The sequence below is a fragment of the Aphis gossypii genome, chromosome 2 (assembly GCF_020184175.1).
Source record: "Aphis gossypii isolate Hap1 chromosome 2, ASM2018417v2, whole genome shotgun sequence".
Classification (NCBI taxonomy): Eukaryota; Metazoa; Arthropoda; class Insecta; order Hemiptera; family Aphididae; genus Aphis; species Aphis gossypii.
In genome coordinates this window covers 558,484-571,965 of record NC_065531.1, presented here as the reverse complement: position 1 = coordinate 571,965, position 13,482 = coordinate 558,484, and the positions used below count along the sequence as shown (strand labels likewise).

The following is a 13,482-nucleotide window of genomic DNA, read 5'->3' as shown; positions in this document are numbered from 1 at the left end:
TGACTGAAGTCACTGCAAGGAGACCGTTTTTTTTTCGTGGACTGTGAGTGTAAACGGCCCTGGCAATAGTAATCACAAGTATTGATAGGGTGATGACGTGGTCTACATCAGTCTAAAATACAAGCATTCTAGCATACTGACTAGGATTGTGCTTGTTCCTATCAATCGCCACTTGGAACATAAATAGCGTGAATCGTTCGGCTCTCACCTTGCCCATTATTTATGAAAGAAGTGAGATGAGGGACCTAGCCAACTCGTACGCAGCTCATTTAAGCCTATGATTTAGTACTAACCAAGTACGAACGATGATCAACAACTAATATGAGTGACTAAGTATATAATTAATATCAGTATTTTGATCAGGCGTGGATCTAGAAATCACAAATGAGGGGGGTACTACGTTTTGTAATTTACATACAACCACAATATTTTTTATAGTAATTTCATTTTATATAACTTAAAATACGGCTGAAGTAGGGGGGGCTAAAGCCCCTTAGCCCCCCCTCAGATCCACGTCTGATTTTGATAAAATAAAATCTAATACATATTGTACTCTAGATTTTGTATTTGTCGTCTGTATTTTATCTTCATCTCTCACATAATATAAATGTTGGCATAAAAAATAAACAACAATTACAATCATCGCAGCTTACGTTAGTATTAAGGTGCGGTCTAACGATGTAGAAATTATATAGGACGCAAAGATAACACTTGTATCTAAAAAGTTCGACTCTCGTAAAATTTTTACGTATATTGATATAAAATAAATTAATAGAAATAGTATAGTAAATGCAATGAGCAATGGCAATGAGAGTAATGCATAGGCCATAGACATATAAATTAAAATTAATTAAAATTAATTTATTTGTCTATGGTGTGATGTGGTTTTTAATCGATCGAGTGTGTGTAGATGATACGCTGGTACAAAATAGAGAGACGGTTGCCGATGATACATATGTTTAAGTAGTATAGTTAACCCGTTACACCTAATCTATGTTCAAACGTACACAGTGTGTTCTGGTATGATCGCACTTAGATTCACTGCTTGTACAATAATATTGTGCTTGCATTATTGCGTAGTGTGTCAAAAGTATTGAAAAACTACAAAAAATCATAAGGATAAGCGTCATTTGTTTGAAATACGATTACTAATGCTGATGGTTTCGATTTCGATCATTCAATATTATAACATATTTTATTGAAAACAATAAATTATTTTTCATCTGAAAAAATGATTCAAGTCCGGTATTGGAGAAAGTTTAAATTTGACACTTTGACCTTTTAGTTTTTTCTACAATCACCATAACGCCACCAACTGAAGCTACGGTGAATTAAAAAAAAAAACCGTTGTATTTCCACTAAAAAAAAGATAATAAATATTTAATTCGATTTTCCGTCATAAACGATGTGTGCTTACAGTTTCATAATTTGGCCTAGCTCTGATCCAATTCCGATTCCGATACATGTTTAGACGGTTAGATATAGTACAAATTAACCAATGGAATAACAGTCGAGGACTTTCGAGAAGGACGTGCATTGCGGCCGGTTTATTACGGAACATTACATAATAATAGATCTGAGTGTGTGCGTGCGTGCGTTCGTCGTGGTAAACCGCACAAATCCAATTACCGAATCTCAGCGAAATACTACACACTATATTATAATAGCGTATAATGCATTTATCTTTATAATAGTAAATTATAATATTATTATTACGTATAGTACATAGGTTATGCACATACCTCAAATGTTTGTGCTCTTTTGAATAATAAAAGAGTAGTTGGAATAATATACAGGTACTTAGTTTGGTGGTGAGTGCGTATAACCAAAGTCTACAAAATATTCTATTGCACGAGTGTATATAATATTATTATCATGAATGCACTGGTAGGATGATTCTTAGAAGGCACGTTATTGTTGATGAAGTTTGAAGGAAGAGTTGACTTCTAATTCCCTTTCTGTTTTACATTTTATTTTATGTTTTATAAAATATAATATTTTTGTTATGTTACATAACATAAGTGTTGTATCCGGTATTCTACAGATATCCTAGGAATTTTGTAGAATGCTAAAATTAAACAGGAAAAGTAAAAAGTGACTACCTAGTACCTAGGTGCTATATATTGTCGACGCTCAATTAGAAAATATATAAAATTAATATGAAATTAGGTATACATTACTAAATTTGTATAATGAAAACATAGTTGGATAAATAACGTAAATTGTAGATAGTTAGTGCTACAGTTTGAGTTTTAGTACCCGATGTAGAAAAAGATTTTCAGAGATACTCAAAATTATATATTAACTCTTCTTATAGGGATGAACATACTATTTAGGTCTTTGGATTATTCGCCAAAAGTAACTTAGACTGTTGAGATCAACTAACAGTCGTTAGAAGTTGGCCGTTGTTACTTGTTACTAAAATTTATAAATTTTATAAATAATAAAAACGGCAATGTTTTATGTATTTTGATGCTTAATCGTATCGTATTTTGATATTTTTTGGATTCTTATTGTTTAATTACATCTGTGCTCAATTGGGCAGTGAAAAAGATAATCTGAGCTCAATCGGATTGCAGCTACATTATTTTACATTGCCAAATAATACAAAGGAGAATATAGAATGCCTATATTCAACACTTTTCCAATAACACACACAGCTATACGATATACGTAAATTTATGTATACATTATTTAATCTATATAATATTTATATACTAGTCTTAGAAAAGGAACAGCTTTTATTAAAACTTATCTTTTCTGTATTCGTTTGATCAAAAACATAATAAAGATGTCGAATAGGACAATTCTGATTATCAGGTTTGCCATTAATTACATATTCATTAACGTGTTTCGCTAAAATAATTGATCACTTTGTTAAGAATAAACATAAAATATATTTTATCATTGAATATGCTACTTTATTAGTATATAGGTAAATATAATAATTATATATTTGTTTAAACACCGCTCAAAATTATAATATAGAGTTAACTCCCTCTTTTGGGCTGTAGCTACTGATTGAGTATGTCGTCGCCAGTTCAATTAAATTTGCACTGTGATGTACTCAATATCTATGTAGAGTTTCTAAGTGAAAAAAACTCCAAAACTGACAAACTACAATTACGTAATTAATGTGTGGTTGGATAACAATCTACGAATAATTTTTCGAATAATAATAATTTTCTGGTAACGGTAGCAGCGGAATGTAACTGTTGCAGTATATACACAATATAAAATACGTACGACATACGCGTGTCATTTGTTAGCTTATACTGCGATAACCCAACGAACAACTTCACATACACAACATGAGCTGACACATTTGCATTAGATTGACCTATTTTATTTTTTCGTTTGAACCGGCGGCCCCAAGAGAACAGTCCTCACATTGTTTTCACTGTATTTTCCCGACCCAGTTGATAACTTGATTCCGAGGGGCCTTGCAGTTGGTGGATTTCGGGTACGCTGAGTGTAAGTCTCTTTTCCACCCACTCGCGATGATATCACACGTGCAGCATCCATATAATATGTTTTATTGTTGTTAAAAACACTTTGGAAATGTGTTTTGGACTGGTATTTAAACAGTCGAATGAAAAATTAAATTGTCCACAAGAAAATTTTAGAACATCACTTATCTATATAAATTTGGTTTATGAATATTTGAAAGCGACGATTTTATATTTTATCATAAAAGTATAAACATGCAGATTTTTTTTTTAGTACCTATTACTGTTAGCACTTATAGAAAAGCTTATTTTTATAATAATAACGTTAGTCTGATAACATATTTGCGTGTTTTTTTACGTAACTGGCAAAGTTTTGTCTTAAAGGTGTTTCATAACTTACATGCTATTAATTTAGTGTAACATTTGAATTATTACGTGTAATTGTATTATAATATTATCATATCATACGTCCAAAAAAAGCTGCAAACAGGCAAGACTACATTTTAGTCGTTATAAATAAAACGTAATGCTTTGATGAGGGTAAAAAAACTCAAAGTGCAAACTTTTTTTGTAATATAATATTATAAAAAGCAAGCGTGCTGTTGGTTCGAGTCAAATTTGATTGATATCTAACATGTTTTTGTCAAATATGTCGCCATCGGGTATTTGAGCATACACACATACATATTAAATTAGCTTCGTTAGTAGTGAGTGAACATTTTTAACTGGAATTGTCAAAGTTTAAAAAATGCAATGAAGCACTGATGAATTATTTTTAGAGGTAATTAAGGGGAGACGACTTACAAACTATAGCCGATTTATGGATTACAAATACCTATTAATTATTGAGAATTAATTTAATAGTTAAACATTTTGAATGTAGGTTGATAACTTCATGCCTGTTATATATTAAATAAGTTTATAAAAATAGCATACTGTTATTTCAACATCATACGATCGTGCAAAAGAAAACTGCCAGATGATAAAACAAACTTTCAATTATAGTCAGTGTGTGTACGTGGGATTGTATGTCCCTCTGGTGTATATTGTTTACGGGTTAGGAATGTATAGAAATATAAATCTGGACACAACGGGCCAATGGGTGATGGGGCAAGTTTATCTGCATTTTAACCCTTCGCGAGCACAAAAAAATAATAATAATAATACACGGAAGATAGACGATTTGTGTGTACGTGTATGGGACGATGCGGTGAAATAACTAAATCTGTTCGGAAAACAGTATAGATAATAATATTTTTGTAGCGTGGTATTAACGCTGTCATAACTATAATATTATTACCTAAAATCAATTTTTTACTTATAAACGATGACCGAACAGCCGTTAGATTTTATTATTATTTATTTTTTTATTACCAATGTTCGAGCATTGTAGTGGCTTTTTCTGTATTGTACGGTTTTTTTTTTTTACTTTCTGAAAATAATTTTTTTCATATCATCGGTGTTATTATTTTTTTTTTTTTGAGTGCATAATCGATTGTTATATCACCTCAATGTCCATGGAGTTGATCGTATAATATTTTAAGTTCACACCGAAAAATTTACAAATTATGTTTCAATAAAACTGAAAACACATAATACATACATTTATAATATTATATACACATTTGCAAAACAACAAGCTATTTAGATCAAGACTCGTAGTAATAATAGGGTTTACCCCGTACGAGAGTGATGATCACATAATAACCAATTAAAACTAAACTCAAATAAATGTTGGGACCTAATGATAATGTCATAACACAATTTTATTTCTGTTTAACGATAATTCAAATTAACTAATTAAGAGCATAATTTAGTTACATATAAATATAATTTGTACATAAAACATTATATCATAATAATGGTTAACATAATGATCTATTATCTCATAATTCATATTAACAATTTGTCAGATGAAAACGTACGCACAAAGGTGTAGAGAAATAAGTAGTTATAGAAGATGTATTAAATAGTTTTAATAATATACTCTACAATACAAAATACTATAAAATATTTTTGGGAAATCTCTATAGAAATAATATAATTTCATTATTGATGTCAATAATTCTAAAAACAATGTAAATTACTAACACAATATAAGAATAAAAATTAATTAAATAAGCACCCTTTAATCCAAACTATAATTTCTTTACTTGTACCCAAAATCGTAAACCATAAAAATTCAAATTCAAAATCCGGTTACAAGTATTGTTTTATGTTCTATAATTAACCACGTATTTTAAAGTTTATTAAAATCAGTCGATAGGTAATAATATGAATTTAGTGGTGTGGTTTTATAAAATTATCTGTGACGTTTTGTAACAGGAGCTAAATTAAATTTGAATAAACCGGATGTACTTTACAGAATGCATTAATAAAATAAGTTTGTTTTATACGTTATTATGAGGTGTTATCATAAATATTGATTTATCATATTTAGGTGTGTGTTAAATATGTATAGTTGTTGGTTATTGCCATTATTTTTATTTTTTGATTAATTATTTAAGGAAAATTATTTTTATATTGTCGTGTGTATATTTTACTTCATTATTTTGAATTCGGAACAATATTTTTACTATAGCATTTGAAGGGTAGATAATGGTCAAGTTCATTTTTCTTAGTTTTTATGACGGTATGATATTTTTTGTGTTGCAAATAACCTTTGGATATCTAATATTTAGACAGGTTTGTTGATAGATTGCAAATTGTATATTTTTTAAAGAGCCCGGGGTTTGAGTTTTTACCATAATAAAACTTGAATTTTGAGGTGCTTCATTATCATACAGCAAGTCTAAAATATTAAATATTAATATAGGATTATATTATTATCATTGATTCAATATTTTTATGTTACAATATTGGTGAAGTTATGAATCTGAAAATGACTGTTGTGTCTGGGTAAGTTGATTTACAATATATAATTACATACACATATAAAAGTTAGAGTTTGGTAAAAATTATACTGAGTGATCTATTGAACATACAATTTTTTTTTTAAAAAAATAATTAACATTATTTTATGAAAATATTTTTTTGCATAATTTAAAAAAATTAAATTAAATTAAATTTTTCTAAAAAATTATAAATTTTACATTTTTTTAAAAACATTTTTAAACAATTTGACGTATTTTTAATTCCTTATTTCAAATCATATTTTTTGATTATTTTGATGTATAAAAATCGAATTTTGGATGAGTAGTTTTTGAGTTTGTAATTACATATGTATTTCAAGTTTAAATAAATTAAGTGGTGTATACAAGGTTCACTTGAATCAAACTTTAAGCATTTAAAAGTTATAATACTTATAACTAATAAGTTATTTATCTGAAATTTGATTTTTATAGAATGAAATACATCAAATATTTTACTTCAAAATTTGAAATCAAAAATAAATATAGGCATTCAAAGAGGAAACACTTAAAAGTGATAACGATGAATAGTAATAAATATGTTTTTTTTTTCAAAAATGTAGTCTTATAATGAAAAACAATTATATGAAAGAAATATTTTCAAAAACGTTAGAGTATTTTCTAAAATGATGAAGGCGTTACTTTAAATGGCCAATTATTATATTCTTATAGTTATTTTATTTGAATTATATGTGTATACAATTTCTATTTTTAATTTCTTGTTTATTTGCTGGTTTTAGAATATCAGTAGGATCTAGTTATATGGTTTATTTATTGTAAGTTTTATCTTTTTAATCGAAGTATAATGTGTGGCTTGAATAATGTTTGAATGTGAAAAACACTGAGTAATAACTCTTGTATATAATTTAATATTGCTTGACTGGAATGTAATTTACATCGTAATATTGTGTATATATTATACGTATATATGTGTACGCCTTTTCATAATTTTACTTTGTGGCTTTTATTAAAAAGTATTTGATTTAATTTACAGAATTTGTCAATGATATATAGTTACTAAAGTTATTATAAAAGTTACATATATTTTAGTTAATATATTACTATAAAATAATAAGGCACTTAAAAGTCGAGCTAATTGAAATTGATAAAAGTGTATACAGAGAAATTTATCGAGCATACTCATTCTTGTTTTTCATTTAATTAAAGTTTGATTTTTGAAATGTTTAAATATTCTTAAAGACCTTATTTACGGGTACTTAAATATTATATACTACTTAAAAAGTTTCCTGTAGTGATAATATTTTATTATTTTCAAATGAAAAACATTTTTTTCTTTAAAATTGTTAATTAAGGTGATTTTGGTATTGATTGATATTATAATATACATATATCTGAATCATAATTTGAACGAGTAGTTTGAGTTATTTAACCTATTCATAAAATTGAATATATAGAAGATAGACGATTTGATTTAATAGTAGTTAATATTAACCTAGTTATATCAATATCTTACTTTAATTAAATTAATTAATATTACATATTAACAAAGTTTAAATAGGTAATAATAAAAAAAATATTATATTTTTTATTTTTTTAAAACTATTTATAAGTATTATTAGTTTTTCGATATCCATTTTAATAATTCAGAAACTTTACATTAGAGTTTTGATTTAAATCTATCAATATTTTCAAAAAAATCATCTCGGTTTTATAATTTACACTAAAAAGATCAGTTCTTTTTTTTTTTTTTAAAAATTGTGTCAAACTAAAAATAATAGTATTGTAATTAGTATTTAAAAATAATATGATTCTTGAATATACTTAAAATTTTCAGGAATTATTATTTTGAAAATGGAGATCAGCATATTTGTGAATCTTTCTATAGGTATATTATTTACTATTAACCTTAATTCGAAAATTTGTTATAGGTCAAGTAGTTGTTTTAGAACCAATTCGTAATGAGCACTGCAGGTAATTATTAATGTGTCAGTGTATCAGAGCTTGAAGTAAATAGTCTAATTAAACAACATAAAATTGTAAGATATATAAAGATTTGAATGTACTTTGGTTAAACTTGGAAAGTTTTCAAAAACAAATTAAAGTAAATATTTAGTAGAAATTAAAGGATTTGAAATTGTTGAACATTGATTTTAGGTTTTTGTCATAGTATTACATATTATTATAGGTATATATGTAATTAATTAGAACATGGGAAATTAGTTTCTTATGAATTATGAATATAATATGTATTCATATACAGGTTTTATTAGTTTAATTTGGTTTTATCTTAGTATGGTGAACTGATATCCAAATTGTTTTAAAGGCAGTTATATTGTATATTATGTTTAAATAATTGAAATAACACAACCAGTTATTTTAAAATAGGACAACAATAAATAAGTCGTTTTTTCTATAATTCAAAAAATAAATAAATAATTATATTATGTATAGTTGAGGTTATAACAAACAACAATTATAACAAGCATTTAATGATATTTTATTTCATGTATAGAAACGTTTTGTTAATTTGTGTGTGATTTTAAGTGTTTTGATACTTGGTTTACAATATGTTATTATATTGTATATTATTAATAGTGATAATAATTATTTTAGTATATTATATTTTTGGAAAATGTCATTGCTCATATTATTATTAGATTTGAAAAGAAAATTATTTATAAAAACTTTAATATAGAACTTTCTTTGTTTTTAACGTATATTATTATCCAAAATTCTAAATTTGTATTAATTTTTATGACAAGCTCATTGTTATATAGACACACACACACATATAATATATATACATTATATAGAGCCAAAAATATAGTTCGGTAATAAATAAATATTATCTTTACTAAAATATTTTCATATTAATTCAATATACATACATACATATTCATGCACTATAACTGTAAATATAATTTTTAATTAAAAGGCGTATTTTACTATATCGGTTGCTTTTAAATTGCACTTAGTAAACAAAAGTATTCAATTCGTTTTATTTAATACAGAAGAATAGAATCTGTTCCATTTTATAGATTATTGTTTCTTGAGGTTCTAAAGTACATTGGAAAAATAACGAAGTTCTTAAATTATAAGACAGTAATAATAAATTATACAAATCAATAGTATAAATTCACCATTTGGACGATATACATAATACAGTATAATAGAAATAACCATAAACATTAATTTAGACATTATTATGATTTTCCCAACGAGTTGAATACAGAATACGGTTATGATACTTATTTAATTGAAACGAATGAAAATCGAATTCTCGGGACTTCAAAGTAGAGTATTTAACCGTCTTAATGGAATGTATTGTTACTAAAATGTGGGATTTTGAAAAAGGAAAAGCACTTGTTTAAACAATATGCAGGTACGGATAGTGGGATAACATGTACCTAATATATTAATACCACGACGGACGAAGTCCTCTATACTCTACCGTAATAGCATGATTCAAATACTTTCTCGTAGATTATGCGTATTTGCTACATAATATTTTGAACCTTAGCAGCTGTATCAAACATCGAAACATGAAAAACCGTTTTAAACACATATTTATATCATATTAAAATAATAATTCTCAGATATTTTCACGTTTAATAAAATTACTGAGAACTAGCGTGGGTTAAAATTTAGAGAACAAAGTAAAAGATCGTATTTTAATGATATTTTATTATACTTATTAATCAGTGATATTCATATTTGTAAATGAAAAGTACCTATACAATGCGTAAAATGTGTCTTAAGGGGAAGTGATGGGCTGGAGTCATATGATAGTATATCCTAAGTCATATATATGTCCTTATGTGCCTAATTGCACATGTTACTTGATAGAATAACAAAATTATATTTTTAAAATTAAAAATTAAATTGATAATATAATATACATCAGTATAAATGTATTAGTAAGTTCGGTTTTGCTTAAAAATGTTGACCGTAATTAAAAATTAAGAGTTAAAGTTCCGTATAAAAGTATTTTATTTTATAAATTAAGGAATAAATACTATATACACCGTTCAGTAACTTTTCACCGGAATATATTGTATACTACATGATTTTCTATTATATTATACAATTCAGTATTTTTGTATTATTATAATATAGGCGAGCTTAACAATTAAATCACAATTTAAATGTGATAGAAGATAACATGGTTATGTTACCTATTAATATAATTAACATTATAAAATGAACATATTTATGTTTGAAATTATACTTTTTTGTTCTCATTTATTCTTAAAGAAGTAAATATTAATATATTTAAAAAAGTTGCGTTTAGGATATATCAGTCATTTTTATTTAAAAATTCATTGTTTATCTCTATTTAAAATTTTAAATAATTATTATTTAACTTAAGACGAAATAATTATTATTCAATACTTCAACAGTTCATTAAAATGTAAAAATTATGTATAGGGCCTAAAAATGCGTTCACTTAATTTAATCTTAAAAAGTTTCGATTTTCTTTATTTGTATGGTGTTCATATTTCGACTTTCTTTTTTGTACGTGACCTAATTTCTTTCTATTTATGAAGTACCTACATTTTGTTATTAGCATCAAAACATTTGCACGTGACAATAATTTAAGTATCTAAAGTTCTAAAGTATGAATTTTAAACTATTTTGAGAAAATTATGTTCGAAAATACCTACACAGAATTCCTACACTATTAAAATAAATAAATATTATTATAATATTAGAAATAAATTTTAATAATTTTTATATTAAGATAAGTAACAATTTAATCTGTTTAACATTGGAATTGTATTTTATTTAATAGTTACACATCAGTAATAATATTTTTAAAAATTAATATAATCAAAATGGATATTAACAAATTGACTTAAATATTTTGTTATTATTTTCTTTTCAATATACTATTGCGGTTTAAATTTATTTTTTATATAATTATAAAAAAAAAAAAATGTAATTTATGTCTTTTTACTCAAATAATATTATTTTCAACTACATAGTTAAATGATAAAAATGAACTCACATACCTAAAAGAATTGTTCGGGTTAATTATTTTTTGATTACATTTTAATTTCCATTGCATTATAATATATTGCATGTATACATAATAAGAAATCAGGTTTAATTTTAAAATATTTTATTTTATTAATGAATTGGTTTTTTACCGGTAAAAATTGTGGGAAAACGAATAAAAGGATTCAAAATTTTATATTATATTATATGTTTAAAAAATACCTGAGCATATAAAGTATATCTCCATCAGGTTTGATGCGTATCAAGACGTTGGGCACAGTGACAAATTGGAATTCTGCATGCTTTGCATTTGGAAAGTAAACTTCAGGTTTCCAGATAGCTTTGACTAAATTTGGATCATTTAAGTCCAGCGATTCCGTTATATCTTTATGTTGTAATCTCGCATCTTGCCATTTTTGTCGTAAATACAGGTCTACCTCGTAATCCTGCGAAATTAGTAATTAATTATAAATTATTCAAAGTATATAAGCATGTTTAAATATTATTAATATTTATATAGACGTTCAACAAAAACTATAGATTTTTCTTTTACATAATATATATTACCACTAGATAATGACATTAAAACGCTTTAATAATGTAAAGATATTATGTAAGTTATTACAATTAAAGCTTTATTATTTTTTAAGATAATTTTTGTTTCGCTATAAAAAATTGAATAGATCATACAAATATTCAAAAAATTGTATACTTTACCTATAAAGTCTAATATTGTAAAATTTTTAAGAATACATGTGTTAAGAACCATTTATTTTAATACATCAAAAATTGCTAATATTTTTCTTTGAGTATTAAGGTATCTCATTTTTATTAATAAAATACTTACTATCATACTGTGTAATCGACACAATCATAGTGTAAATATGGATTAACGTAAAAAAGTGGGGCTATGTAAACACATGTTGTTTTTATAACGTACTATATTTGTGGATTTTAGCGTTTTGGAAAGAAAAAACAATAAGTAACCGCCTCTGAAGGTTTTTTCTATATTATAAGGCGTTGAAATAAGTGGCACTCGTATTCAGATGATATTTATATTATAATATTATATACCTAGGTACTTATATATAAAAATATCACAAGAGTGTAGTATTATTACTTATTTTCTTTGTCAACATCGATTCTCCATTTTAAACATGCGAGTATTTGATTTTTCTTATTTTTTAGTTTAAATGTGAACGCATATGGCATACACGCATTTTACGTTTACATTTTAAAATGCGATGAATTCATAACTCTTGATAAAAACTAAAATTCGTGACTTTTTTTTATAAAAATTGATTTAAATAATATGTGGATGTAAATCTACATTGGTTAAAAAATTATTAGTTGGATTTATTACGTATAATTGTTTAATAAAAGTTTTAATAATAACACGCCAGGTTTGTTGTTTTCATAAAAGTATTCCTTCGAAACTAAGAAGTGGTGTTTTTATACCGCGGTGACACCAATTTGAACGTTAATTAATATTGGTTATGACCTCAGCTAAGAATAGGTAATTCAACGCAATATAATACCAGAAATACATTTAATATTTATTGTCATTTCTTCTTTTGTTTGCTAATTTTTATAGTACCTAGTTACTGATCTTTCAAATTCCATTAAACATCGGAGAAAAAGTTTTATTAGCCACCTTGAAAAAACTTTGTTATTAATTCGATGAAATCAAATAAAAAACTTTCGCGTATTTGGATGTTTGGCTGCCAAAAGAACTTTTTTGAGGATTCCCATGTGGCGTTGATGTATGTACTATAAAATAAATATGTTTGTAGGTAAACGTTCAAGACGGAATTCGTATTGTGGATATTAGTTAATTTAATTTAAGTTAAGTAAAACACTGATTTACAAAATGGACTGAATATTTTACATATTATATAAAGTATATGAAAATAATAATATTATAATAGATACGTGTATAATTTTGTCTTCCAATTTATTTTTAACCATCTCATCCAAAAATATTAAACTTGACATCTATACAATACATATTTAATATTTATTAATTTTCAATATTATATTATACAATGGGTATAGAAATCAAATTTTTTATTACAGAAATAGTGTCTTAAGTTTCAACAATATACTTGGAATTCTACTTTGCTACAAATTCAACACTGAAAATTCGCTTAACTTGAAAAAATATT

General features: G+C 25.6%; 1 protein-coding gene across 1 annotated transcript in view; it reads right to left on the bottom strand.

Moving 5' to 3' along the window:
* LOC114132764 (glycine receptor subunit beta-type 4-like) overlaps window positions 1-13,482 on the bottom strand; it is a 232,287-nt gene that overhangs the window by 25,471 nt on the left and 193,334 nt on the right. Inside the window, exon 4 of the mRNA XM_027998323.2 lies at window positions 11,540-11,763. Coding sequence (XP_027854124.1) covers window positions 11,540-11,763 — 224 coding nt within the window. The remainder of the gene's footprint in view (window positions 1-11,539; window positions 11,764-13,482) is intronic.